At 46.6% G+C, this 26,312-nt stretch overlaps 1 protein-coding gene across 3 annotated transcripts in view; it reads right to left on the bottom strand.

Annotated features, from left to right (window-relative positions):
• Nucleotides 1-26,312, bottom strand: part of LOC143815470 (acetylserotonin O-methyltransferase-like) — a 201,420-nt gene that overhangs the window by 48,962 nt on the left and 126,146 nt on the right. Inside the window, exons 6-7 of one of the 3 annotated variants that reach the window (XM_077294687.1) lie at nucleotides 14,301-14,441; nucleotides 9,540-9,662 (exon numbers count right to left, since the gene is read on the bottom strand). In XM_077294687.1, coding sequence (XP_077150802.1) covers nucleotides 9,540-9,662; nucleotides 14,301-14,441 — 264 coding nt within the window. The remainder of the gene's footprint in view (nucleotides 1-9,539; nucleotides 9,663-14,300; nucleotides 14,442-26,312) is intronic. The other 2 variants (XM_077294688.1, XM_077294689.1) reach the window with 2 other exon arrangements.

Here is a 26,312-nt window from a genome sequence, read left to right as displayed (position 1 = left end):
AGGAATTCACACGGCTGGTTAGTGCAGACAACGCCATAATAAGCATGAGGATCCCCCTAATGCGTCTGCTGATGCAAAGTTTGACGCACATAAAGGAGCAGGCGTCTGCAGCCGAGGAAGAGGAAAGCCTTGATGACAGTCAGCCATTGTCTGGTCAGGGCCGTGTAGAGGACGCGGTAGCGGGCGAAGAGGATGAGGAGGACGAGGAGGATGATGGGGATGAGTACTTTTTTAATGAGGAAGCTTCTCCTGGGCCAACAGTTGCAAGGCCGGGTTCTGGTTTTTTAAGGGAGACAAGTGACGTAGATTTGCCTGTAACTGCCCCTCAAACCAGCACAACCGCAGATTTGACAACTGGAACTTTGGCCCACATGGCGGATTATGCCTTATGTATCCTCAAAAGGGACCCACGCCTTATTAAAATGATGACTGATGACGATTACTGGTTGGCCTGCATCCTTGACCCTCGCTATAAAGGCAAATTGCAAAATATTATGCCACATGAGAACCTCGAACAAATATTAGCAACCAAACAAGCAACTCTTGTAGACCGTTTGATTCAGGCATTCCCAGCACACAGCGCCGGTGATGGTTCTTACACGAGCTGCAGGGGGCTACAGGGCAGAGGTGTTAGAGGTGCACAAATCAGAAGTGGCGTTGGACAGAGGGGTTTTTTGACCAGGTTGTGGAGTGATTTCGCAATGACTGCAGACAGGACAGGTACTGCAGCATCTATTCAAAGTGACAGGAGACAACATTTGTCCAGTATGGTTACTAACTATTTTTCCTCCCTTATCGATGTTCTCCCTCAACCGTAATTCCCATTTGATTACTGGGCATCCAAATTAGACACCTGGTCTGAATTGGCAGAATATGCATTGCAGGAGCTTGCTTGCCCAGCAGCTAGTGTGCTATCAGAAAGAGTATTCAGTGCTGCTGGTTCAATATTAACCGAAAAAAGGACTCGTCTGGCTACCCAAAATGTGGATGATCTAACCTTCATTAAAATGAACCACTCCTGGATTTCAAATTATTTTGCCCCACCTTTCCCGGCTGACACCTAGCTTTCCTATAAAAAGGTCTTGCTTGTGGACTGGTCTTACTGAGTGTTCCAATCTCTTAATTTGCAGCAGCTGTTTGTCCAGCATACGACATGTTTACACCTCCCTCAATGGGAAAACTCCCCCCACGGGGCCGTGGTCTCGCCACTTGGCGCAAGCACCCGTTAGAGTGCTGTTTGTCTGAAGAGGTGGGTGTGCCCGCTTTTGGTCGACGGCACTGCCACTGGGTCCCTCATAGTACAATGTAGTGTCTCTGCCGGTGGTGGCGCGCACCCAACGTCAGACACACCGTTGTAACATGAGGGGCCCTGGGACGGTACCGCCGGCCACAAGAGAGTTCACCCCCCCCAGCTCAAACTGTGCTCTACCACGTGCAAAATTATCTCTCACAGCTCCACCAATGTTTAGTATATGCGCTGACATCATTCAATGCCTGGCACTGACAATACCAATTTGTTGACATCTATGATGCTAGTTAAAGTAGTCTCGGTCAGTGTCCTATATTGACACCAGTAAATACTTACTGCCAAATTACTATGTCAGAAACTCAGCAGAAGAGCCCACCCCTGTACCTAAGTATGCCACACTTTTTTTGTGTTGTTTTGCGAGACATTAACATCTATTTATTTTTTGTGAGTACTAACTGTGTCAGACACTCCTTGCAATCGTCCTCCGCTGACCACACCAATGCTGCCTGTGCACCCCTGCGAGATAACTCTAAGTGCCTTGAGCCTATTTTTATTTATTTTAGGCCTAGTAAGCCTGTCTGCGGTCCCTCCTTGCAATCCTCCTCCACTGACCACAACAATGCTGCCTGTGTACCCATGTAACCTATTTAAAACTGCATAGAGCCTATTTTTATTTATTTTAGGCCTAGTAAGCCTGTCTGCGGTCCCTCCTTGCAATCCTCCTCCACTGACCACAACAATGCTGCCTGTGTACTCCTGCGAGATAACTCTAAGTGCCTTGAGCCTATTTTTATTTATTTTAGGCCTAGTAAGCCTGTCTGCGGTCCCTCCTTGCAATCCTCCTCCACTGACCACAACAATGCTGCCTGTGTACCCCTGCGAGATAACTCTAAGTGCCTTGAGCCTATTTTTATTTATTTTAGGCCTAGTAAGCCTGTCTGCGGTCCCTCCCTGCAATCCTCCTCCACTGACCACAACAATGCTGCCTGTGTACCCATGTAACCTATTTAAAACTGCATAGAGCCTATTTTTATTTATTTTAGACCTAGTAAGCCTGTCTGCGGTCCCTCCTTGCAATCCTCCTCCACTGACCACAACAATGCTGCCTGTGTACCCATGTAACCTATTTAAAACTGCATAGAGCCTATTTTTATTTATTTTAGGCCTAGTAAGCCTGTCTGCGGTCCCTCCTTGCAATCCTCCTCCACTGACCACAACAATGCTGCCTGTGTACCCCTGCGAGATAACTCTAAGTGCCTTGAGCCTATTTTTATTTATTTTAGGCCTAGTAAGCCTGTCTGCGTTCCCTCCTTGCAATCCTCCTCCACTGAGCACAACAATGCTGCATGTGTACCCATGTAACCTATTTAAAACTGCATAGAGCCTATTTTTATTTATTTTAGGCCTAGTAAGCCTGTCTGCGGTCCCTCCTTGCAATCCTCCTCCACTGACCACAACAATGCTGCCTGTGTACCCATGTAACCTATTTAAAACTGCATAGAGCCTATTTTTATTTATTTTAGGCCTAGTAAGCCTGTCTGCGGTCCCTCCTTGCAATCCTCCTCCACTGACCACAACAATGCTGCCTGTGTACCCCTGCGAGATAACTCTAAGTGCCTTGAGCCTATTTTTATTTATTTTAGGCCTAGTAAGCCTGTCTGCGGTCCCTCCTTGCAATCCTCCTCCACTGACCACAACAATGCTGCCTGTGTACCCATGTAACCTATTTAAAACTGCATAGAGCCTATTTTTATTTATTTTAGGCCTAGTAAGCCTGTCTGCGGTCCCTCCTTGCAATCCTCCTCCACTGACCACAACAATGCTGCCTGTGTACCCATGTAACCTATTTAAAACTGCATAGAGCCTATTTTTATTTATATTAGGCCTAGTAAGCCTGTCTGCGGTCCCTCCTTGCAATCCTCCTCCACTGACCACAACAATGCTGCCTGTGTACCCATGTAACCTATTTAAAACTGCATAGAGCCTATTTTTATTTATTTTAGGCCTAGTAAGCCTGTCTGCGGTCCCTCCTTGCTATCCTCCTCCACTGACCACAACAATGCTGCCTGTGTACCCCTGCGAGATAACTCTAAGTGCCTTGAGCCTATTTTTATTTATTTTAGGCCTAGTAAGCCTGTCTGCGGTCCCTCCTTGCAATCCTCCTCCACTGACCACAACAATGCTGCCTGTGTACCCCTGCGAGATAACTCTAAGTGCCTTGAGCCTATTTTTATTTATTTTAGGCCTAGTAAGCCTGTCTGCGGTCCGTCCTTGCAATCCTCCTCCACTGACCACAACAATGCTGCCTGTGTACCCCTGCGAGATAACTCTAAGTGCCTTGAGCCTATTTTTATTTATTTTAGGCCTAGTAAGTCTGTCTGCGGTCCCTCCTTGCAATCGTCCTCCGCTGACCACACCAATGCTGCCCGTGTACCCCTGGAACCTATTTAAAAGTTCATAGAGCCTATTTATATATTTTATTTAATATTAATAAAGCCATGATGGACTACGCTGTACCACGCTACAAGCTAACCAGTCGACACTTCTTTTGCGAGAAAAGCCATCCCAACCCTCCACCAGCATGTAAATGACCGCATTGTCCATGCACTCTGGCAATCTGTGAGTACAAAGGTGCACCTGACAACAGACGCATGGACCTGTAGGCATGGCCACGGAAGGTTACGTGTCCATTACGGCGCAATGGGTTAATGTGGTGGATGCATGGTCCACAGGGGACAGCCTACTAAGTCTGTCTGCAGTCCCTAATTCAAATTGTCCTCCACTGTATAAATCTGAGCTTCAACCTTCTGGCTCTCATTAAGTGCTTTTTTTAAAAAAAAAAAGTTTGGTGGTTGGGGCCTACTAACGGTGTCTGCCGCTCCCTGGTGTTGTCCTCCACTGTATAAATCTGAGCTTCAGCCCTCTGGCTCTCATTAAGTGCTTTTTTAATAAAAATTGGTGGTTAGGGCCTACTAACGGTGTCTGCCGCTCCCTGGTGTTGTCCTCCACTTTATAAATCTGAGCTTCAACCTTCTGGCTCTCATTAAGTGCTTTTAAAAAAAAAATTGGTGGTTAGGGCCTACTAACGGTGTCTGCCGCTCCCTGGTGTTGTCCTCCACTGTATAAATCTGAGCTTCAACCTTCTGGCTCTCATTAAGTGCTTTTTTAAAAAAAATTGGTGGTTGGGGCCTACTAACGGTTTCTGACGCTCCCTGGTGTTGTCCTCCACTGTATGAATCTGAGCTTCAACCTTCTGGCTCTCATTAAGTGCTGTTTTTTAAAAATGTGGTGGTTGGGGCCTACTAACAGTGTCTGCCGCTCCCTGGTGTTGTCCTCTACTGTATAAATCTGAGCTTCAACCTTCTGGCTCTCATTAAGTGCTTTTTAAAAAAAAATTGGTGGTTGGGGCCTACTAACGGTGTCTGCCACTCCCTGGTGTTGTCCTCCACTGTATAAATCTGAGCTTCAACCTTCTGGCTCTCATTAAGTGCTGTTTTTTAAAAATTTGGTGGTTGGGGCCTACTAACGGTGTCTGCCGCTCCCTGGTGTTGTCCTCCACTGTATAAATCTGAGCTTCAACCTTCTGGCTCTCATTAAGTGCTTTTTAAAAAAAAATTGGTGGTTAGGGCCTACTAACGGTGTCTGCCGCTCCCTGGTGTTGCCCTCCACTGTATAAATCTGAGCTTCAACCTTCTGGCTCTCATTAAGTACTGTTTTTTAAAAATTTGGTGGTTGGGGCCTACTAACGGTGTCTGCCGCTCCCTGGTGTTGTCCTCCACTGTATAAATCTGAGCTTCAACCTTCTGGTTCTCATTAAGTGCTGTTTTTTAAAAATTTGGTGGTTGGGGCCTACTAACAGTGTGTGCCGCTCAAAGGTGTTCTCCTCCACTGAACAAAGCAGTGCCGCCTGTTTACTCCTGTTACCAATTTTGAACTTTATTTTGCCCACTTTATTATTTGGGCCTACTAACTGTGTCTGCCTCTCATTACAGTTGTCCTCCACTGAACTAAGCAACGCTGCCTGGTTAGTCCTGTTACCAATTTTGAATTGCATTTAGCCGACTTTATTATTTGGCCCTATATCAGTGTTTCCTCCTCATCCTGCCCATTGCCCAGCCGGTGCTACATGAGTCTTGTGGTACTTTGACCCAGACCACTACATTCCCCTTGCACGCTACACAGCCACAATCTGACCCTGCTGAAAGTCAGGTTCCCCTTCCCGCATACTATACCACCTTACACAGGGACAAAGGGGAACGTGCAGATGAAAGTGCAGGTTTCTTTAACAGGTAGGGGGCATACTTGTTGGTGACATCACAGGCACAGGGCCCCTCAGAGTACGCAAAAGTGTCACTGCCGGTGAGAGGCGCCCCCGCCGTGCAAACACACCGCTGTACTTTGAGGGGCCCTGTGCCAGTGCCAATGCGAACGAGTGGGCCCCCCCTGCTTGCTCAGGATCACAGCACTTGCAACGTTGAAATACTTACCTCTTCCTGCTCCACCGCCGTGACGTAGTCCACGTTTCCTGGGCCCACTAAAACCTTGAACCAGCCCTACCCCCCACAACTTTTGCCTAATGACCCCCAATTTCCAATGCCCAACTATTATTATAAAGTTAATTAAGATTGACAAGCTTCAGAAACAAGAATGGATGTTTTTGGCATTAAAATGGGCACTGTAGGTGTTTTCCTGGCCTCCACTCACTGCCGACTATGCTTCCCCATTGACTTGCATTGGGTTTCATGTTTCGGTCGATCCCCGACTTTTCGCGATAATCGGCCGACTGTACTCGACTCGACTTTGGACAAAGTCGGGTTTCGCAAAACCCGACTCGATCTTAAAAAAATGAAAGTCGCTCAACCCTACTCGGGATGATGCTTTGTGGCCAAGCCAATCACTGCACGACCACAACAAAGATGGCTGCAGCGTTTCATGGCCTGGCAGACAATCCCTGAAGCGTGATTGGGTCTCTAAAGTCCGCCAAAAATGCTGGGTGGAGACACCAGTTACCGCCGAATAATCCCCTAAATGCTCGGTGCTCGCCGAGTACACCGAGCATAGTGATACTCGGGCGAGTAACGAGTAGTAGCGAGCACGTTCGCTCATCACTAGTCACCTGTCTTATCTATGGCATTGTTTTGTGCTGTGTTGTGCATAAATATGTGATTCTTCAGAATTTCTATTAGTCTATGCCTGATGAAGAGACCAGAGTAGTCTCGAAAGCTTGCAATTTGTTACCATCTTTTCAGTTAGACATTAAAAGGTATCAACCACTGAGCACTCTCAATCTACTATATAATTGTCTAAGGGTCACTTCCGTCTGTCTGTCTGTCTGTCCTTCTGTCTTTCTGTTACGAATATTCATTGGTCGCGGCCTCTGTCTGTCATGGAATCCAAGTCGCTGATTGTTCTCGGCAGCTGCCTGTCATGGCTTCCGCGACCAATCAGCGACGGGCACAGTCCAATTAGTCCCTCCCCTACTCCCCTGCAGTCACTGCCTGGTGCCCGCTCCATAATCCCCTTCCCCTCCAGTCACCGCTCACACAGGGTTAATGGCAGCGGTAACGGGCCGTGGTGTAACACACTCCATTACCGCTACTATTAACCCTGTGTGTCCCCAACTATTTACTATTGACGCTGCTTATGCAGAATCAATAGTAAAAATATGTCATGTTAAAAATAATAATTAAAAAAAACATGCTGTACTCACCATCTGCCACCTTTCACGCTCCTCGCGACGCTACGGTGACCGCTCCATGCAAGCGGCAGGTTCCGGTCCCAATGATGGTACGCCAGAAGGACCTTCCATGACGTCACGGTCATGTGACCGCGACGTGATCACAGGCCCTGCGAGAAGGACCTTCCATGACGTCACGGTCATGTGACCGCGACGTCATCACACCCTGGGACCGGAAGTTGACGCCTGCACCGCGCACAGGACCAGGACTTCAATGGGCCTTCGGAGGGTGAGTGTATGTTTATTTTTTATTTTAACTCTGTATACTATGTGGCTCTGTGCTGTATACTCCATCGCTGTACAATATACTACGTGGCTGGGCAATATACTACGTGACTGGGCAATATACTACGTGGCTGGCCAATATACTACGTGGCTGGGCAATATACTACGTGGCTGGGCAATATACTATGTGGCTGGGCAATATACTACATGGCTGGGCAATATACTACATGGGCTGTGCAATATACTACATGGCTGGGCAATATACTACGTGGACTGTGCAATATACTACGTGGCTGGCCAATATACTAAGTAGACATGCATATTCTAGAATACCCGATGCGTTAGAATCGGGCCACCATCTAGTTCTAAATATTTTTCTATCCACTGGCTAACATGGTACCAAGATATATAGATATATATCTTTCCTATACTTTTTTCCATTAAAATGTTACTTTGTTCTCAAGTTATATTAGGAGGAAACAAATAGTACAATTTGTTATACAGTTTCTTCTGAGTACGAAAATACCCCATATATGGTCGAAAACTACTTTTGAGGCACAGTGAAAAGCTCAGATGGGAAGGGTCACCATTTTCATGGCTTGGTTTTGGAATTCGATCCGCTGACCTATGGCCACATAATCGGTTTTGGTGTCTGTTAAGCTATTGCCTTTTTTCTCTGTCGAAATGCTGATAGTTCAAAAGCCCAGCAAGTGCCGATGTTTATTTACAGTCGGTGGTTGAAATAGATTAAGTATTGAAGTTTCAGGTCTAGTAACATTTTGGACTGACTGACGGCACTGTAGTTGTTCAATAATAAAATTAATCATCAAAAATACAAATCTACTATATACCAGTAATTGTCTAAGGGGTACTTCCGTCTGTCTGTCTGTCTGTCTGTCCTGGAAATCCCACGTTGCTGTTGCCTGACAGCTGACAGCGAGTCATCTGGGTAATTTCGCAATGCATCTCTGGGAACGGAAGCTGGCAGCAGCAGCGCGCGCATAGGGACAGCTTCGCTGGACAACGGCGGGTGAGTATATAACTATGTTTTATTTTAATTATTTTTTTTAACAGGGATATGGTGCCCACACTGCTATATACTACGTGGGCTGTGTTATATACTGCGTGGGCTGTGTTATATACTATGTGGCCTGTGTTATATACTGCTTGGGCTGTGCTATATATTACAAGGGCTGTGTTATATACTGCATGGCTGCTATATACTAAGTGGGCTGTTATATACTACGTGGGCAGTGTTATATACTGCATGGGCTGTGTTATATACTATGTAGCCTGTGTTATATGCTGCGTGGGCTGTACTATAAATTACTTGGGCTGTGTTATATAATACGTGGGCTGTGTTATATACTGCGTGGCTGCTATATACTACATGGGCAGTGTTATATACTACGTGAGCTATGTTATATACTGCGTGGGCTGTGTTATATACTGCATGGGCTGTGTTATATACTGCGTGGGCTGTGTTATATATTATGTGGGCTGTGTTATATATTACGTGGGCAGTGTTGTATACTACGTGGCTGTGCTATATACTACGTGGCTGTGTTATAGACTTCGTGTCTGCTATATACTACATGGCTCCTATATACTACGTGGCCTGTGCTATATACTATGTGGCTGCTATATACATACATACATACGCTAGATTACCCGATGCGTTAGAATCGTGCCACCATCTAGTTGCCTAATAATTGTGCACACTATATGGACAAGGCACTAAAGAATGTGGCTCATCCAAAAATATTAGATATACGGTATAAGATGAAAATGTAAAAAGTCATATTAAAATCTAAATAAGATACACCAATATCTTAATACTCCATTTTCATCGTTATCATGGAAATGAATGGAAAGAGTTACACGTTTTGGCCTACTTTCCCTTCCCAGCAGCGTGAGACAGATCCTCCTCAAAATAAGTGCAGGTTCCAAAAGGTGGGACCCCCATCTATCAGACATTTATAGCATAGAGATTTCACATAATTTTTTGCTAAAGGGAACCTGTCACCCCTGTCACCGCCCCTGGGTGAGTATAATCTAACCTCTTTTTCTCATCTTTCAAGATACATCGGGGGGGGGGGGGGCTTATCTACAGCATTCCAGAATGCTGTAGATAAGCCCCTGATGCCGGAGGGCTTAGCTCACCGTCGATTTTGGGGGTGACAGGTTCCCTTTAATTGTTATATTTTTTATTATTTTTGTTAAGGATAATGAACCTATGATTTAAAAAAAATCTACACTAGAAACTGTATCTGCCTTTAGTTTTTCTTGTCTATTACATTGTCATTTTCCTACAGAGTATGAGCTCACCGGGTCTACAAGACTGGTATATCTTCCGCAGCAGTGCAAGGCATTTTTCTTCTGTCCAGTCATGAATAATTCTGGCCATAATAAATAGGTCTGCCTCAGGAATAGGATCATTAAAGAAGTCTCCTTTTGATAAAGAAGGAAAGACATTGTAAACATAAAAAATGAAGACAATACAGGCATAAAACAACAAGAAATTGTTTTCTTCCAAGTGTCATATTTTTTTTGTATTTTTCAAAGCTGCAAGAAGGCATTGAAAGGCATCATTTATTTGATGTTACATTAGTACATTTTTTTGATCGCTTTTAGTGTCTTTTTAGGGAAACATGAAGTGAATGAAAAACAGTATTAATAGCATTTAACTGCTTATTTACAGAGCCTGCTTTATGGGTTAAATAATGTAAGATTTTGATAGATCAATGCAAGCTATACTAATTTAAACTTTTATTTTTTGTAAATATTATCGAAAATTGCAATAGTTTGTCACATATTTTAGTTTTTCTAGGAAACTTTTTTTATGATCATTCGAAAGATCAAATTAACCATCTTTGTCCCAAGCTGGACTTCACAAAAGTACAAAGATGGTGCTAATGGGGAATTAAGAAGGCCTTGGCTGCCACAGTAAAGGCCCCGTCTCACATAGCGATTTACCAACGATCACGACCAGCGATACGACCTGGCCGTGATCGTTGGTAAGTCGTTGTGTGGTCGCTGGGGAGCTGTCACACAGACAGCTCTCTCCAGCGACCAACGATCAGGGGAACGACTTCGGCATCGTTGAAACTGTCTTCAACGATGCCGAAGTCCCCCTGCAGCACCCGGGTAACCAGGGTAAACATCGGGTTACTAAGCGCAGGGCCGCGCTTAGTAACCCGATATTTACCCTGGTTACCAAAAAAAAAAAAACAGTACATACTCACCATCTGATGTCCGTCAGGTCCCTTGCCGTCTGCTTCCTGCTCTGACTGAGTGCCGCCGTACAGTGAGAGCAGAGCGCAGCGGTGACGTCACTGCTGTGCTGCGCTCTCACTGTACGGCGGCAGTCAGTCAGAGCAGGAAGCAGACGGCAAGGGACCTGACGGACATCAGATGGTGAGTATGTACTGTTTGTTTTTTTTTGGTAACCAGGGTAAATATCGGGTTACTAAGCGCGGTTAGTAAAAAAACAAACTACATACTCACCTTCGCGTCCCCCGGCGTCCGCTTCCCACACTGACTGAGCGCCGTAAAGTGAAAGTGAAAGTACAGCACAGCGGTGACGTCACCGCTCTGCTGTTAGGGCCGGCGCTCAGTCAGTTCATGAAGCGGACGCCGGGGGACGCGAATGTAAGTATGTACTGTTTGTTTTTTTTACATTTTACGCTGGTAACCAGGGTAAACATCGGGTTACTAAGCGCGGCCCTGCGCTTAGTAACCCGATCTTTACCCTGGTTACCCGGGGACCTCGGCATCGTTGGTCGACGGAGAGCGGTCTGTGTGACAGCTCTCCAGCGATCAAACAGTGACGCTGCAGCGATCGGCATCGTTGTCGCTATCGCTGCAGCGTCGCTTAATGTGAAGGTACCTTTAGAGACAGGTGCACGTTGTGGATTCAGCTCGTGGAGAGCTCTAATACCTGCACCTGAGATGTAACGTACTTATACGTTACATGTCAGGAAGGAGTTAATCAATCATAGATTATTTCAGTAACAGCTCAAGGTTTAGAAAGGAGATGTCTGCTCTATTCACATTCTGCAATTTTATTTTAAAATATAATTTTCATTTCACATATTTTTGACAAATCTACATGTGCCCTACAATTTTCATAACTCTCCTAGAAATGATTAGATCAACTGGCTAGCTCTGCATATAACCAGGTTAAGTGTTCACCTTATTCAGTCTGCTGAATGTTGAGCAGTGTGTTGTAGCTGGTGCGTGACAAGCCAAAATATGAGCTGTAGGTAGGAGACAAGCCCGAGCCTCTCTCTGAGGAGAGACTGCATGGGTCACCTAGGAAAGCTGAGCAGTCCGTGTGTTGGAGCAGCAGAGTAACGTGTGGAAGCTCTATCTTGTTTAGGGTGAACTGTGCATGGAATTGAAAATTTCTGTTTGGCGCTGGAAGCTGCTGGAGCTTGGCCTAAAGCGGTACAGAGACTGGTAGGAACGTACCTCATCTGTGTATAAAATTTGCTGCAGCAGAATGAACTGTGATCTATTCAGGTGAGCCAGCACTGACATATATGTTCAGCCAAAGTTAGAAAAAATTGCAGCACTCACCATCCATCTTCAGCGACGGCCGTTTCGCGCTCAGGCGCTTCTACGGGTCCACTCCAAGTAAGATCATATACTAAATTGTGTCCTAACATACAGCTTATTCAGTGCCGGTTACAACTCTTCTACTTTTTCATTTTGGACCACTGACATATATGTGCCTCGTAAATGAACTGTGAATGCTTCCTAATGCCTACCTGAGACAACGGTAATTTTAACCCCTTCCCGACCTGTGATGCCACGTAGGCGTCATGAAAGTCGGTGCCAATCCGACCTGTGATGCCTATGTGGTGTCATGGTGGGATCGTGTTCCTGCAGGTTGGGTGAAAGGGTTAACTGAAATTTCACCCGACCTTCAGGTACAGGGGGATTTGTACTTGAGCTCAGTGGGGTGGCTTTGCCCCCCTTGGCTACGATCGATCGCTCTGGTGACCACTTTGTCACCACCCCCAGATCTGATTGGAGCTAGCGTCCATGTGATGCTAGCACTCCATTCAGATGTGGAGGGATGGAGAAAACATGGCTGCCTCCCTGTCCAGCTTCGTGCTGTCTGTGGAAGCTGAACAGCGAGGTGCCTGCTTGCTGCACTGTCACATACTCAATGCGATCGCTGCCGCCGCCATCATCACCACCGCCATCAGGTACTCCCCTCCGCTCCCTGCCATCTGAATACATGCCCCCCGACCACCACTACCTCCCCCCTGTCCCGGTGATCAACCCCTGATCACCCCACTGAGGCTGCTGCCGGCTCCATCTCCTCCATCTATCTGCTGCATCTCCTCAGACCCCCAGCACCTGACACCCCCTCCTGCCCCCGGTGATCACCCCCCACCCCAGTGATCACCCCCTGCCCCCTGGTCACCCCCCTACCCTGTTGATCTCCCCGCTGCCCCACTGATCTTCCCCCTAGCCCACTGATCCCCTCCCTGCCCCGCTGATCTCCCCCCTGCCCTACTGATCTTACTACTGCCCCACTGATCTCCCCCCTGCCCCGGTTTCCCATTAGGGTTAGAGTTGGGCTAGAGTTAGGGTTAGGGCTAAAATTAGGGTTAAGTTCGGGGCTAAAGTTAGGGTTGGGATTAGGGTTAGGGGTAGGGTTAGGATCAGGGGTAGGTTTAGGATTAGGGTTAGAGGTAGGATTAGAGGTAGGGTTAGGGGTAGGGTTAGGATTAGGGTTAGGGGTAGGGGTAGGATTGGGATTATGGTTAGGGCTGGGATTAGGCATAGGGTTAGGGTTGGGATTAGGGGTAGGGTTAGGATTGGGATTAGGGGTAGGGTTAGGATTGGGGGTAGGGCTAGGGTTGAGATTAGGGTAGGGGGTGTGTTGGGGTTAGGGCTGGAGTTAGAATTGGGGGGTTTCCATTGTTTAGGCACATTGGGGGCTCTCCAAACGCAACATGATACCCGCAAAATATTCCATCAAAGTCTGCATTCCAAAACGTCACTACTTGTCTTCTGAGCTCTGACGTGTGCCCAACAGTGGTTTACCCCCACATATGGGGTATCAGTGTACTCACGACAAACTGGACAACTTTTGGGGTCCAATTTCTCCTGTTACCCTTGTGAAAATAAAAAATTGCGGGCTAAAAAATCATTCTTGAGGAAAGAAAAATTATTTTTTATTTTCATGGCTCTGCGTTATAAACTTCTATGAAGCACTTGGGGTAAAAAGTGCTCACCACAAAACTAGATAAGTTCCTTGGGGAGTCTAGTTTCCAAAATGGGTCACTTGTGGGGGTTTCTACTGTTTAGGCACATCAGGGGCTCTGCAAACATAACATGACGCCCACAGACCACTTCCCTTCCGAGCCCCGACGTGTGCCGAAACAGTGGTTCCCCCACATATGGGGTATGAGCGTACTCAGGACACACTGGACAACAACTTTTGGGGTCCAATTTCTCCTGTTACCCTTGTGAAAATAAAAAATTGCTGGCTAAAAAATAATTTTTGAGGAAAGAAAAATGATTTTTTATTTTCACGGCTCTGCGTTATAAACTTCTGTGAAGCACTTGGGGGTTCAAAGTGCTAACCACACATCTAGATTAGTTCCATGGGAGGTCTAGTTTCCAAAATGGTGTCACTTGTGGGGGATCTCCAATGTTTAGGCACACATGGGCTCTCCAAACACGACATGGTGTCCGCTAATGATTGGAGCTAATTTTCCATTCAAAAAGTCAAATAGCACTCCTTCCCTTCCGAGCCCAGCCGTGCGCCCAAACAGTGGTTTACTCCCACGTATGAGGTATCGGTGTACTCATACCTCATGAATGGACACTGGTCAGAATTGCAAAAAATGGCCAGGTTATTAAGGTCAAAATTGGCTGGGTCATAAAGGGGTTAAGTAAACTTCAAAGTACAGATGCCATGCCAAAAATCAGTGACAAAATACAATGTCCTCCATTAAAAGCCATGTTATACTGTATATCTGTACATTGAATGTACAGCTAGTAAGTCAATACACAAATCTGAAATGTTCTTCCTTTTTATAACCAAATACATTTTATTTACTGCACCTTCAAGGAAATATATCTGTTGATCCTTATCTGTTATAAAATGTTTCTTAGCTGTTTCCACAACTTTGGGCAGATCCATTATGGTGACTGTTGACTCATTGTATCTAGATACAAATTGTTTTGCAAGAGCTCCTGAGCATCCTAAAAGAAAAAAATAGTTTTCCATGTAAATTACTGACAAATCTACACTGCTCAAAAAAATAAACGGAACAGTACAATCCCATATCCTTGATATCACAAAATGAAATATTCCAGTTGTAAATCTTATTCATTACATAGTCGAATGGGTTGAGAACAGTAAAACCTAAAAATCATCAACGTAAATCACAACTAATATCCCACGGAGGTCTGGAGTTGGAATGACGCTCAAAATCAAAGTGGAAAATGAAGTTTTAGGCTGATCCAACTTCAGTGGAAATGCCCCAAGAGAAGGAAATGATGCTCAGTAGTGTGTGTGGCCTCCACGTGCCTGTATGACCTCCCTACAATGCCTGGGCATGCTCCTGATGAAGCGGCGGATGGTCTCCTGAGGGATCTCCTCCCACACCTGGACTAAAGCATCCGCCAACTCCTGGACAGTCTGTGGTGCAAAGTGATGTTAGTGGATGGTGTGAGACATGATGTCCCAGATGCATTCAATCAGATTCCAGTCTGCGGTAAGGGCGAGCCAGTCCATAGCGTCAATGCCTTCATCTTGCAGGAACTGCTGCCATACTCCAGCCACATGAGGTCTGGCATTGTCCTGCATTAGGAGGAACCCAGGGCCAACCGCACCAGCATATGGTCTCACAAGGGGTCTAAGGATCTCATATTGGTACCTAATGGCAGTCAGGCTACCTCTGGCGAGCACATGGAGAGCTGTGCGGCCCTCCAAAGAAATGCCACCCCACCCCATTACTGACCCACTGCCAAACCGGTCATGCTGAAGGACGTTGCAGGCAGCAGATCACTCTCCATGGCATCTCCAGACTCTGTTACGTCTGTCACATGTGCTCAGTGTGACCCTGCTTTCATCTGTGAAGAGCACAGGGCATCAGTGGCGAATTTGCCAATCCTGCTGTTCTGTGGCAAATGGCAAGTGTCCTGCACGGTGTTGGGCTGTGAGCACAACCCCATCTGTGGATGTTGGGCACTCAGACCATCCTCATGGAGTCGGTTTCTAACCGTTTGTGCAGACACATGCACATTTGTGCCCAGCTAGAGGTCATTTTGCAGGGCTCTGGCAGTGCTCCTCCTTTTCCTCCTTGCACAAAGGCTGAGGTAGCGGTCCTTCTGCTGGGTTGTTGCCCTCCTACGGCCCCCTCTATGTCTCCTGGTGTACTGGCCTGTCTCCTGGTAGCGCCTCCAGCCTCAGGACACTACGCTGACAGACACAGCAAACCTTTTGCCACAACTCGCATTCATGTGCCATCCTGGATGAGCTGCACTACCTGAGCCACATGTATGGATTGTAGAGTCCATCTTATGCTACCACAAGAGTGAAAGCACAGCCAACATTCAAAAGTGACCAAAACATCAGCAAGAAAGCATTGGTACTGAGATGTGGTCTGTGGTCCCTACCTGCAGAACCACTCCTTTATTGAGTGTGTCTTGATAATTGCCAATAATTTCCATCTGTTGACTATTCCATTTGCACAACAGCATGTGAAATTGATTGTCAAACAGTGTTGCTTCCTAAAGGTACAGTCACATTAAGCGACGCTGCAGCGATAGCGACAACGATGCCGATCGCTGCAGCGTCGCTGTTTGATCGCTGGGGAGCTGTCACACAGACCGCTCTCCAGCGACCAACGATGCCGAGGTCCCCGGGTAACCAGGGTAAACATCGGGTTGCTAAGCGCAGGGCCGCGCTTAGTAACCCGATGTTTACCCTGGTTACCAACGTAAAAGTAAAAAAAACAAACAGTACATGCTCACCTGCGCGTCTCCCAGCGTCTGCTTCCTGACACTGACTGAGCTCCGGCCCTAACAGCACAGCGGTGACGTCACCGCTGTGCTTTCACTTTCACTTTAGGGCCGGATCTCAGTCAGAGCAGGAAGCAGACGCTCGGAGACGCGCAGGTGAGCATGTACTGTTTGTTTTTTTTACTTTTACGCTGGTAACCAGGGTAAACATCGGGTTACTAAGCGCGGCCCTGCGCTTAGTAACCCGATGTTTACCCTGGTTACCAGTGTAAAACATCGCTGGTATCGTTGCTTTTGGTGTCAAACACAACGATACACGGCGATCGGACGACCAAATAAAGTTCTGGACTTTATTCAGCGACCAGCGACATCACAGCAGGATCCTGATCGCTGCTGCGTGTCAAACTAAACGATATCGCTAGCGAGGACGCTGCAACGTCACGGATCGCTAGCGATATCGTTTAGTGTGACGGTACCTTAAGTGAACAGTTTGGTTTCACAGAAGTTCGATTTGCTTGGAGTTATATTCTGTTGTTTAAGTGTTCCCTTTATTTTTTTTGAGCAGTGTATGTACTGTATACACACTGCATATACCACTAAGCAAAAATTGTAGGCAGGTGTGTTAAAATGTTACAAAGTAAGAATAATTTCAAAATAAAATTGATAATAGTTTATTTTATTTATTACCAAAATGCAAAGTAAATCAACAATAGAGAAATCTAAATCACAAAAATATTTGGTGTGACGGCCCTTTGTCTTCATAACAGCATGCATTTTTTCTTGGTATGTTTGCACAATGTCAGGGATTTTGTAGAATTATAGTCAGGTGTATGAGTAACCATTATTCTCAATTTGGTAATGATCATCATCTTCATATGTAGTTTGAATACAGTCATTAAAGGGAACCTGTCATCTCAAATTGGTGGGATATGTAACAATATGTAACATTGGCAAAATACTTCCGGGACATAGTGTGTGTGCCCATGCGCAGTAATGCTATTCAGCTTTGCCCGCAGTTGGGCAAAGCATACTGCGCGTGTGCGAGCGAAGATTGCATTGCTCACGCACGAACTATGGAGGACAAGTACTCTAATTCACGAGCATATTGCGTACAGCAGGGATGGGTGGGGTGGAGAAATGAAGATGAAACGCCGCCCATTGGACCAGAAAAAAGGCATTTACATATCCTGCCAATTTGAGGTGACAGGTTTCCTTTAACTGAAACAGGCACAGCTGTGTATGAGGTGCAAAACTGGGTGAACAAAAGGCAAACTCTGCTGCAGAGGAGAGGTTGTGGAAGTCGGTTTCACATCACAGATCATACATTATGGCAAGACTGAGCCCAGCAAGTAGTTATACTACTACTAAGTAGTTATACTGAGTCATCAAGGTCTATCTCAGGCAAAGATTTCAAAGCAGACTGGATGCAGTGGTCGGCCAAGGAAACTTTGTGCAACAGGTGAAAGTCATTCTTATTTCCCTTCAGAAATTCGTAAGATGTCCAGAAGTGTAATCAGTTCAGATCTAGCTGAAACCAGTGAGATCCATTCTACACTTCGAGAACTCTGGCCAGAAGTGGACTTTATGGAAAAATTGTGCCATAAAAAATGTAAATTTGAAAGAGAAACAAAACCAAGTGATTCAACTATGCATCAAAATATAGCAACTGGGGTGCAGAAAAATAGCAGCTGGTGCTTTGGAATGAGAAGTCAAAATTTAAAACATTTGGCTGAACAATAGGTAAGGCCCCTTTCACACATCAGCTTTTTGCCATCAGTCGCAATCTGTCGAATTTTGTAAAAAACGGATCCGGCGACTGATGTTGCCAAATCTGTTTTTTCACATAGACTTGTATTAGCGACAGATTGCGACAAATAGCCTCACATTTCATCCGTCAAAAATTATTTGTCCGGTTGCCAGAGACAACGGACAAAGTAAAGTTTTTTGTGTATGAAAAAAAACGGATAGCGACGGATCCGTCTCCGTCCATTGTTTGCTAGAATGGAAGCCTATGGTGCCGGATCTATCAAATGACGGAATCCGGTGACTGATTCCGTTTTTTTTAACTGAGCATGCTCCAATCCAATCAGCCAGATCCGTTAATCGGATCAGTCCAAAAAATGGATTTGTCGCATCAATTTTTCACAATCTGCGACGGATCCGTCGATCCAACTGATGGTGACTGACGGCAAAAAAATGATGCGTGAAAGGGGCCTAACTAACAACTAAAGTTGTACTCTATAGCACTATAGCATGGAAATATGAGTATAATAATATGAATTGCAATACTGCTCTAGACAATAGGAAAAAATTGAGACAGTGCATAACTTAGCCTATTCTTGCATGTCCAGCAGCCAACAACAAGGTGATCTCTGGTTGCTGGGGGCCTATCCTAATGTGAATCCTCTCCTAGGCTGAAGCCTGTATTTATATGGGTAGGAAGGACCCTGCTACAATTAAAACTGTCATAGGCTGATGGATGTAGAGAGCCTATATATAAATAACAAGTCTGACTGTCACTTCGAAACAGAAAATTGGTGTGTACAGGTTGTGACAGGGCCACTGGCAATGTATGCGAGGTGAGATATGTATCACGAAGATTGATATCTTCCATGATGTGAAACCCAGAAGTTTCTCTCCAGGGTTTAATTGGCCATGACAGGGTTGGGTTTTTTTCAGAGTAGGTGAAAGATGAGTGGGATGGCTACTCACCTTATCTAACCTCAAGGGTGTGGTTTGGCAGGTTAAATGTCCAGCCACTGAGTTTTTTTTATGTCTGTGTGTCTGGAGGCAAGAGAGCTCTAGAGAAGTGTTTATGTGAGATTGTGCTAAACTGTGTTGTACCCCGAGTGCACGCATCCCCGCAGGCAGAGGCTTTGTGGCAAACATGGCCAGAGCCTTCCAACTGCAAGACTGACATGTACATGTTTATAAAGTATAGAACAAAACCTGACCTGCATCTCTATATAGTATAAACAGGTGCCCCCACTGCCTACTGCAATGAAAACATAACTTGCAAAAAGGAGGAACGCAGCAGCACTCTGTAGAGACCAATATACACGCGAACACAAAATCTGTCATAATTGCCAAATAAACTGTAATAAAAAGTAAAAAAATAAATTTGAAAAAATTACAGAAATGAAGGTTCTTAGCGCATAAATTGGACAATTCATGTGAGGCCATCGACCGCGACAAGGTGACACTTTTCTGATGGGTCAGTCACACTGTAGACTTTTATAGCACAAGAGAGGCATTAATTAGATTATAGGACCCATCAGAGAAGTGTCACCTTGTCGCGGCTGATGGGCTCATATTTCTGTAGGTAATTTTTTTTACATTTTTTTTAACTTTTTATTAGAGTTTACTCAGCAATTATGACTAGAGATGAGCCACCTCCCTAGTGTTCGGGTTCGGTTCGATTCGTCGAACAGGGACTTGTTCGACGAACTGTTCGTCGAACGTTCGACGAACACCATCGAACCCCATTGAAACCAATGGCAGGCAAACACAAACACATACAAACACATGGAAAACACATAGAAAACACCTTAAAAGGTGTCCAAAAGCTGACAAACTGCTCAGAAGACACAACAAACACATGGAAAAGTCACAACTACATATAGTCATGCGAAAAGAAAAGAGGAGGAGGAGAAAAAGGAGGAGACACAGATATAGGCATGTCATGCCCTTCTAAAATCAAGAAAGGCTGGAGTAAAAATCTAAACTCACTCTACCAACACCCAGACGTCTTGACAAAAAAAATAAAAAAATAAATATCTTTAGGTCGAATGGCGGCGGGTCCATTCAGAACACTTTCCTTAGAAGATGTAGTCGTACCCCCGTTGGGAGTTGTGCCAAAAAATGAACCCAATACATTCAGACTAATCCACCATTTGTCATATCCAAGGGGCAGGTCAGTAAACGACAACATCGACGTGGAACCAAGTACAGTACTATGTACTGTACCTCCTTTGACGAGGCAATCAGGCGGGTCAAGAAGTTGGTAAGGGGCACCCTAATGGCCCAAACAGACATTGAGGGGGCGTTCCGGTTACTACCTGTGCCTCCGAATAGTGTCCTCCCATTGGGCTGCTTCTGTGAAGGAGCATACTACATAGATTGCTGTTTGCCCATGGGGTGTTCCATATCCTGCTCACTATTTGAGGCGTTTAGATGCTTCCTCGAATGTGTCATCATGGACGTTTGTAAGGCGGCACATATTATCCATTACCTCGACTTCTTATGCCTGGGCCCAAAAGATTCGCCACAGTGTGGGAAGGAGAGAGCTGGAGGGAGAGTGGACACCCCAGAGCTGAGGGGTTAGATTGAGAAAGAAAGAAGGCGGTGTAGCTTGCTTCATGGGTGGGGTACTCTGCTGAGTAGCAGAAATTGCTACTAGGCCCAAAAGGATTTCCTGGGCCAGATGCCGTTACAAAATAGTAGTTAGGTAAACAGGCGGTGTAGCTTGCTTCATGGGTGGGGTACGCTGCTGAGTAGCACTAAATTCTACTAGGCCCAAAAGGATTTCTTGGGCTAGATGCCGTTAAAAAATAGTACTTAGGTAAACAGGCAGTGTAGCTTGCTTCATGGGTGGGGTACGCTGCTGAGTAGCACTAAATTCTACTAGGTCCAAAAGGATTTCCCGGGCTAGATGCCATTACAAAATAGTAGTTAGGTAAACAGGCTGTGAAGCTTGCTTCATGGGTGAGGTACGCTGCTGAGTAGCACCAAATTCTACTAGGCCCAAAAGGATTTCCTGGGCCAGATGCCGTTAAAAATAGTACTTAGGTAAACAGGTCGGTGGGTGGCTGGGCTACTCTGCTGACTAGCAGACACTGAAGCTTTGGAGCAGACCTCTGAATCCCAGGCCATAGTATGAGTAAACAACTCTGCGGACGACCCCACTCACCTGGAATTGACGAAGGCAACATCATGTAAAACTCAGCAAGGGGACTAAATAAAAGAGTCTCCAGTTTTTCAAAAAATTCGGCCACAGACACCACTTAAGTGTCATCAATTTCGCCAGAGTTGTTTAAAACGGTTGGTAAGGTGATTTTCAAAAATCATCAAGCTTTTAGTCTCCCCAAGATGACACAGGGGTAGAAAAGTCCTTGCGGATCCAGGATTTGTTCATCTTGATGAACATTAGTCTGTCTACATTGTCACTGGACAGCCGCGTGCGCATATCTGTCAGCACACCACCAGCAGCGCTGAACACACGTTCAGAGAGAACGCTGTCTGCGGGGCACGACAAGATCTCCAAGGTGTGAGTGGTGAGCTCTGGCCATTTTTCAAGATTGGAAGCCCAAAATGAGCAAGGGTCCAGTTCAAAAGTCATGGCATCGATGTTAACTTGGAGATACTCTTGTACCATCCTCTCTAGGCGTTGGCTGTGCGTCAGACTTCTTGTCTCCTGTGGCCTTGCAAAGGATGGTCTAAAATAATCTTGAAACGATTGAAAAAAATTGCTGTTACCACCAGATACGATGTTACTGTTATGGTTAGAGTGATGACTCGATAGTCCCACGGTTGGCAAGTTAGAACTCAGAGATTGACTACGTGCACCACTTGTGTTTTGTGGAAAAGCAGATGTTAGATTCTGTAACAGTCTCTGCTGATACTCATGCATGCGTGAATCCCTTTCTATGACAGGAATTATTTTGCCAAATTTGCTTTTGTTCTGGGGATCTAAGAGTGTGGCAACCCAGTAGTCGGCATTACTTTGGATTCTGACAATCCGAGGGTCATGTTGCAGGTAGTTCAGCAAGAAGGCACTCATGTGTCTTGCGCATCCAGGAGGACCAAGTCCTTGTTGTCTTGGTGGTGGCGAGGTGAGAATCATGCTTCCTTCGTCTGCCCTCTCCCCCCAACCTCGCACAACAGAAATTTGATCAAGGTCTCTCTCGTCTGATGAGTCTTCCATGCCCAGCGTCAGTTCATCCTCCACTTCTTCCTCGCCTCCTGCACCTTCCTCAACAGTTTGGCTGCTACCATGCGCCCTCAGTAATCCTTCTCCCCCAGCCTCCAATGCCAGCCGCCTTGGTGCTGCCAACCTTCTTGACCTTGGAGATATGATCCCTTCTGCATACGACTCCCCCTGTTCCTCCTCCTCCTCTTGTTCCACCACCTGACTCTGAACACTGTGTAAGGTGTGCTCCAGCATATAAATCACCGGAAAGGTAATGCTGATAATGGCATTATCAGCACTAAACATCTTCGTTGCTATTTCAAAACTGTGCAGAAGGGTGCATAGGTGCCTGATCTGAGAACACTCCTGCAGCGTGATTTGCCCCACCTCTTGAGCTCATTGGCTCATAACGTATTCCATCAGGGCTCGTCGGACAGTGCAGACACTACTCCTAGGCCCAAAACTATTAACTGGATTAGATGCAGTAAAAAGTGAGATACACAGGCGCTATAGTTTGTTTCACAGGCGGGCTACTCTGCTGACCTGCAGACACTGCTCCTAGGCCCAAAACTATTAACTGGATTAGATGCAGTAAAAATTGAGATACACAGGCGGTATAGTTTGTTTCACAGGCGGGCTACTCTGCTGACGTGCAGACACTGCTCCTAGGCCCTAAACTATTAACTGGATTAGATGCAGTAAAATTTGAGATACACAGGCGGTATAGTTTGTTTCACAGGCCGGCTACTCTGCTGACGTGTAGACACTGCTCCTTTTCCCAAAACTATTAACTGGATTAGATGCAGTAAAAATTGAGATACACAGGTGGTATAGTTTGTTTCACAGGCTGGCTACTCTGCTGACATGCAGACACTGCTCCTAGGCCCTAAACTATTAACTGGATTAGATGCAGTAAAAATTGAGATACACAGGTGGTATCGTTTGTTTCACAGGCTAGCTACTCTGCTGACGTGGAGACACTACTCCTAGGCCCTAAACTATTAACTGGATTAGATGCAGTAAAAATTGAGATACACAGGCGGTATAGTTAGTTTCACAGGTGGGCTACTCTGCTGACGTGCAGGCATTGCTCCTAGGCCCTAAACTATTAACTGGATTAGATGCAGTAAAAATTGAGATACACAGGTGGTATAGTTAGTTTCACAGGCGGGCTACTCTGCTGACGTGAAGACACTGCTACTAAGCCCAAAACCCCAAAACGATTTACTGGGTTAGATGCAGTCAAAAGTGAGATACACAGGCGGTGTAGCTAGCTTCACAGGTGCACTACTCAGATGACTATCAGACAATGCTACTAGCCCAAAAGGATTGGCTGAGCTAGTTTACACCAAATGCTGTGACAAACACTTGCACAGCACTGGCTCAGACCTGCCTGGCAAACAGTGTGTAACAACTCTGCTGGCATCACGGCATGGCCTCGCATTTCTCACACTATCTTACCCACTGCTCCAGGCCATGATGTGGTTTCTGTTTCTTGCCAGCACCATGTTCTGTGTCTCTGCTCTCTGCATGCTTCATAGTTCTGTGTATAGAGGGGCGGCGCCTGAACTCTCTGGTTCTTATAGGAATCAGGTGCATCTGTCCAATCTGTTCCTGACCAATTGCCAGGAGACCTCCAGTATTTAGTTCAGCTCCACCCACTGGTCTGGGCCTGTGCAATGTGTTAGCTCAGTTAGTGTCTTGCTTCTGAGTTTGCCTGGCCTTTCTCTGAGTTACTCCCTCTCTGGAGGATTCTCTGTGTTATTTCCTTGGTCTTGTTGTCCGCCCACCAGGAGGCAGTATATCCTGGTCCCAGTGTCTTTGTCCTTGTGTCTTGTTCCATTGCCTTGTCTGTACTTAGTCTTACCTCGGTCTCCTAGTCTTTGGCTTCCTTCCCTGTTGTCTTTCCTTGTATTCTCAGTCTGCTTTCACTCCGCACTCTTGCAGCTCTGCCTGCTCTGAACCTTTGTGACTTTACCTCTGCTCCTCACTTCTGCGTTTCTGCTCCTTTCTACTCAGCTTATCTTCTGCTGTTGCAGTTATCCCTTGCTGCAGCTTCTCTCCACATTCTTTGTGGCTCTGCTCAGCTTTGCTGCAGAGACCCCTCCCGCAGCTCCGCTCCGCTCCTTGCGGTTCTACCTGGCTCCGCTCCTTGCGGTTCTACCTGGCTCCGCTCCTTGCGGTTCTACCTGGCTCCGCTCCTTGCGGTTCTACCTGGCTCCGCTCCTTGCGGTTCTACCTGGCTCCGCTCCTTGCGGTTCTACCTGGCTCCGCTCTTTGCGGTTCTACTTCTCCTGCACTTGGCTCCGCCGCCAGCTCTTGGCTCCGCCGCCTGCATTTCTGTTCTTGGCTCTAGCTCCTGTGCTTTCGCTCTGCATCCGCTCTTGCGGTCTTTATCTACTTATTCCTAGGTCCTCGTGTCTGAACAGGTTCTTACCCGTTCTACATACCCGCCTGCAGACCGGTCCCTACCGGTTCTTCCAGTGTACCAGTCTTGTCCACCAGTCCTGCCAGAGAGCCAGCCGTGCCCGCCTGCCTACCAGAGAGCCAGCCGTGCCCGCCTGCCTGACAGTGTTCCTGTTGTACCCGTCTGCCTGCCTATGTGCCAGCCGTGCCCGCTTGCTTGTCTATGTTCCGTTCCCCGGTGGGATCAGCAGCCACAACCAGACTCCACCCTGGAGTGGTACCTGGTAGCTTCCTATTGCACAAGTCTGACCTCACCATCAGAGGCTCCAGCGAACACCTAGGAAGCTACTTAGTTACGCCCCTTCCAGGGAGGTTTGGTCTGTGGTCCAGTGGGGCCACTCCCCCGCACGCCCGCGCCAACCAGTCTGGGCGCGAGCATGACACAGTGCTATGAACTGCTGTAACCTACCCTGAAAAGGGCTGATATTACAACTAGTCCCGAATCCCTAAACCTGTCTCTCTGACAATTCGCTCCAAAAAAACACTCTTAGTCTGTATAGCACCCACAGCAGCAGCGGTGCCGTCTAACACTAAGCTGCAGCAGTGAGGAAACGGTGGCGACGGGGCAAATGGCTGGTTCTTATAGGGCAAGAACATGTGACATACACAGCCAATGACACATGCCCTTGCTTGTGTGCATCACATGCACATTGCTGTGTGTGTGTGTGCACTGCTGAGAGGCTGAGAGACTGCACCACCCCTCTGTAAATGCGGGAATGAAAAAAAAATGGAGATCGGCGTTATTTCAGCACAGATCTATCCCCCGTCCCCGCCCACTATACACTGAAACATTCCATTAACAATGATAAACAGTTTTAGGCCATGTTCACACTTTGCGGGTGACCTCTGCGGGTTCTCCCGCAGCGGATTTGATAAATCTGCATGGCAAAACCGCTGTGGTTATCCCTGCAGATTTATTGCGGTTTGTTCCGCGGTTTCTGCTGCGGGTTTCCGCCTATACTATTGATGCTGCATATGCAGCAATATGCAGCATCAATAGTAATGTTAAAAATAATAAAAATTGGTTATACTCACCCTCTGATGTCCGGATCTCCTCGGCGCTGCACGCGGCGCTCCGGTTCCAAAGATGCTGTGCCGAGAACGACCTTCGTGATGTCACGGTCATGTGACCGCGGCGTCATCACGGTCATGTGACCGCGACGGCGGCGTGCAGTGCTGAGAGGTGAGTATAGCATTATTTTTTATTTTAATTCTTTTTTTTTACACTATTTATGCTTCCCAGGGCCTGGAGGAGAGCCTCCTCTCCTCCACCCTGGGTAGCAACCGCACATTATCCGCTTACGTCCCGCATCGTGGGCACAGCCCCATGCGGGAAGTAAGCGGAACAATGCATTTCTATGGGTGCAGAATCGCTGCGATTCTGCACAAGGAAGTGACATGCTGCGGGTTGTAAACCGCTGCGTTTCTGCGCGGTTTTTCCCGCAGCATGTGCACTGCGGTTTGCGGTTTCCATAGGGTTTACATGTTAATGTAAACGCAATGGAAACTGCAGCATCAAAATCGCCGCGGATCCGTGGTAAAAACCGCAAAGTGGGGGGGCGTGGCTATGTAAGCTAGGAGAGAGGACGCACCTTCTGGAAGCCCCCGTTATCCTGGACCTTATCCTGCCAATAATCCCCCTGATTCACAGTCCACACCGGCTGGAACGGTGCCTCTGGACCTCGGGACACCGGTGACCCCCTTGAGCAGCGACTTTGAAATCCCAGGATCCC

This window comes from Ranitomeya variabilis, chromosome 3 (genome assembly GCF_051348905.1).
Source record: "Ranitomeya variabilis isolate aRanVar5 chromosome 3, aRanVar5.hap1, whole genome shotgun sequence".
Taxonomy (NCBI): Eukaryota; Metazoa; Chordata; class Amphibia; order Anura; family Dendrobatidae; genus Ranitomeya; species Ranitomeya variabilis.
The sequence above is the reverse complement of the archived record's forward strand: the minus strand, read 5'-3'. Positions and strand labels throughout refer to the sequence as shown.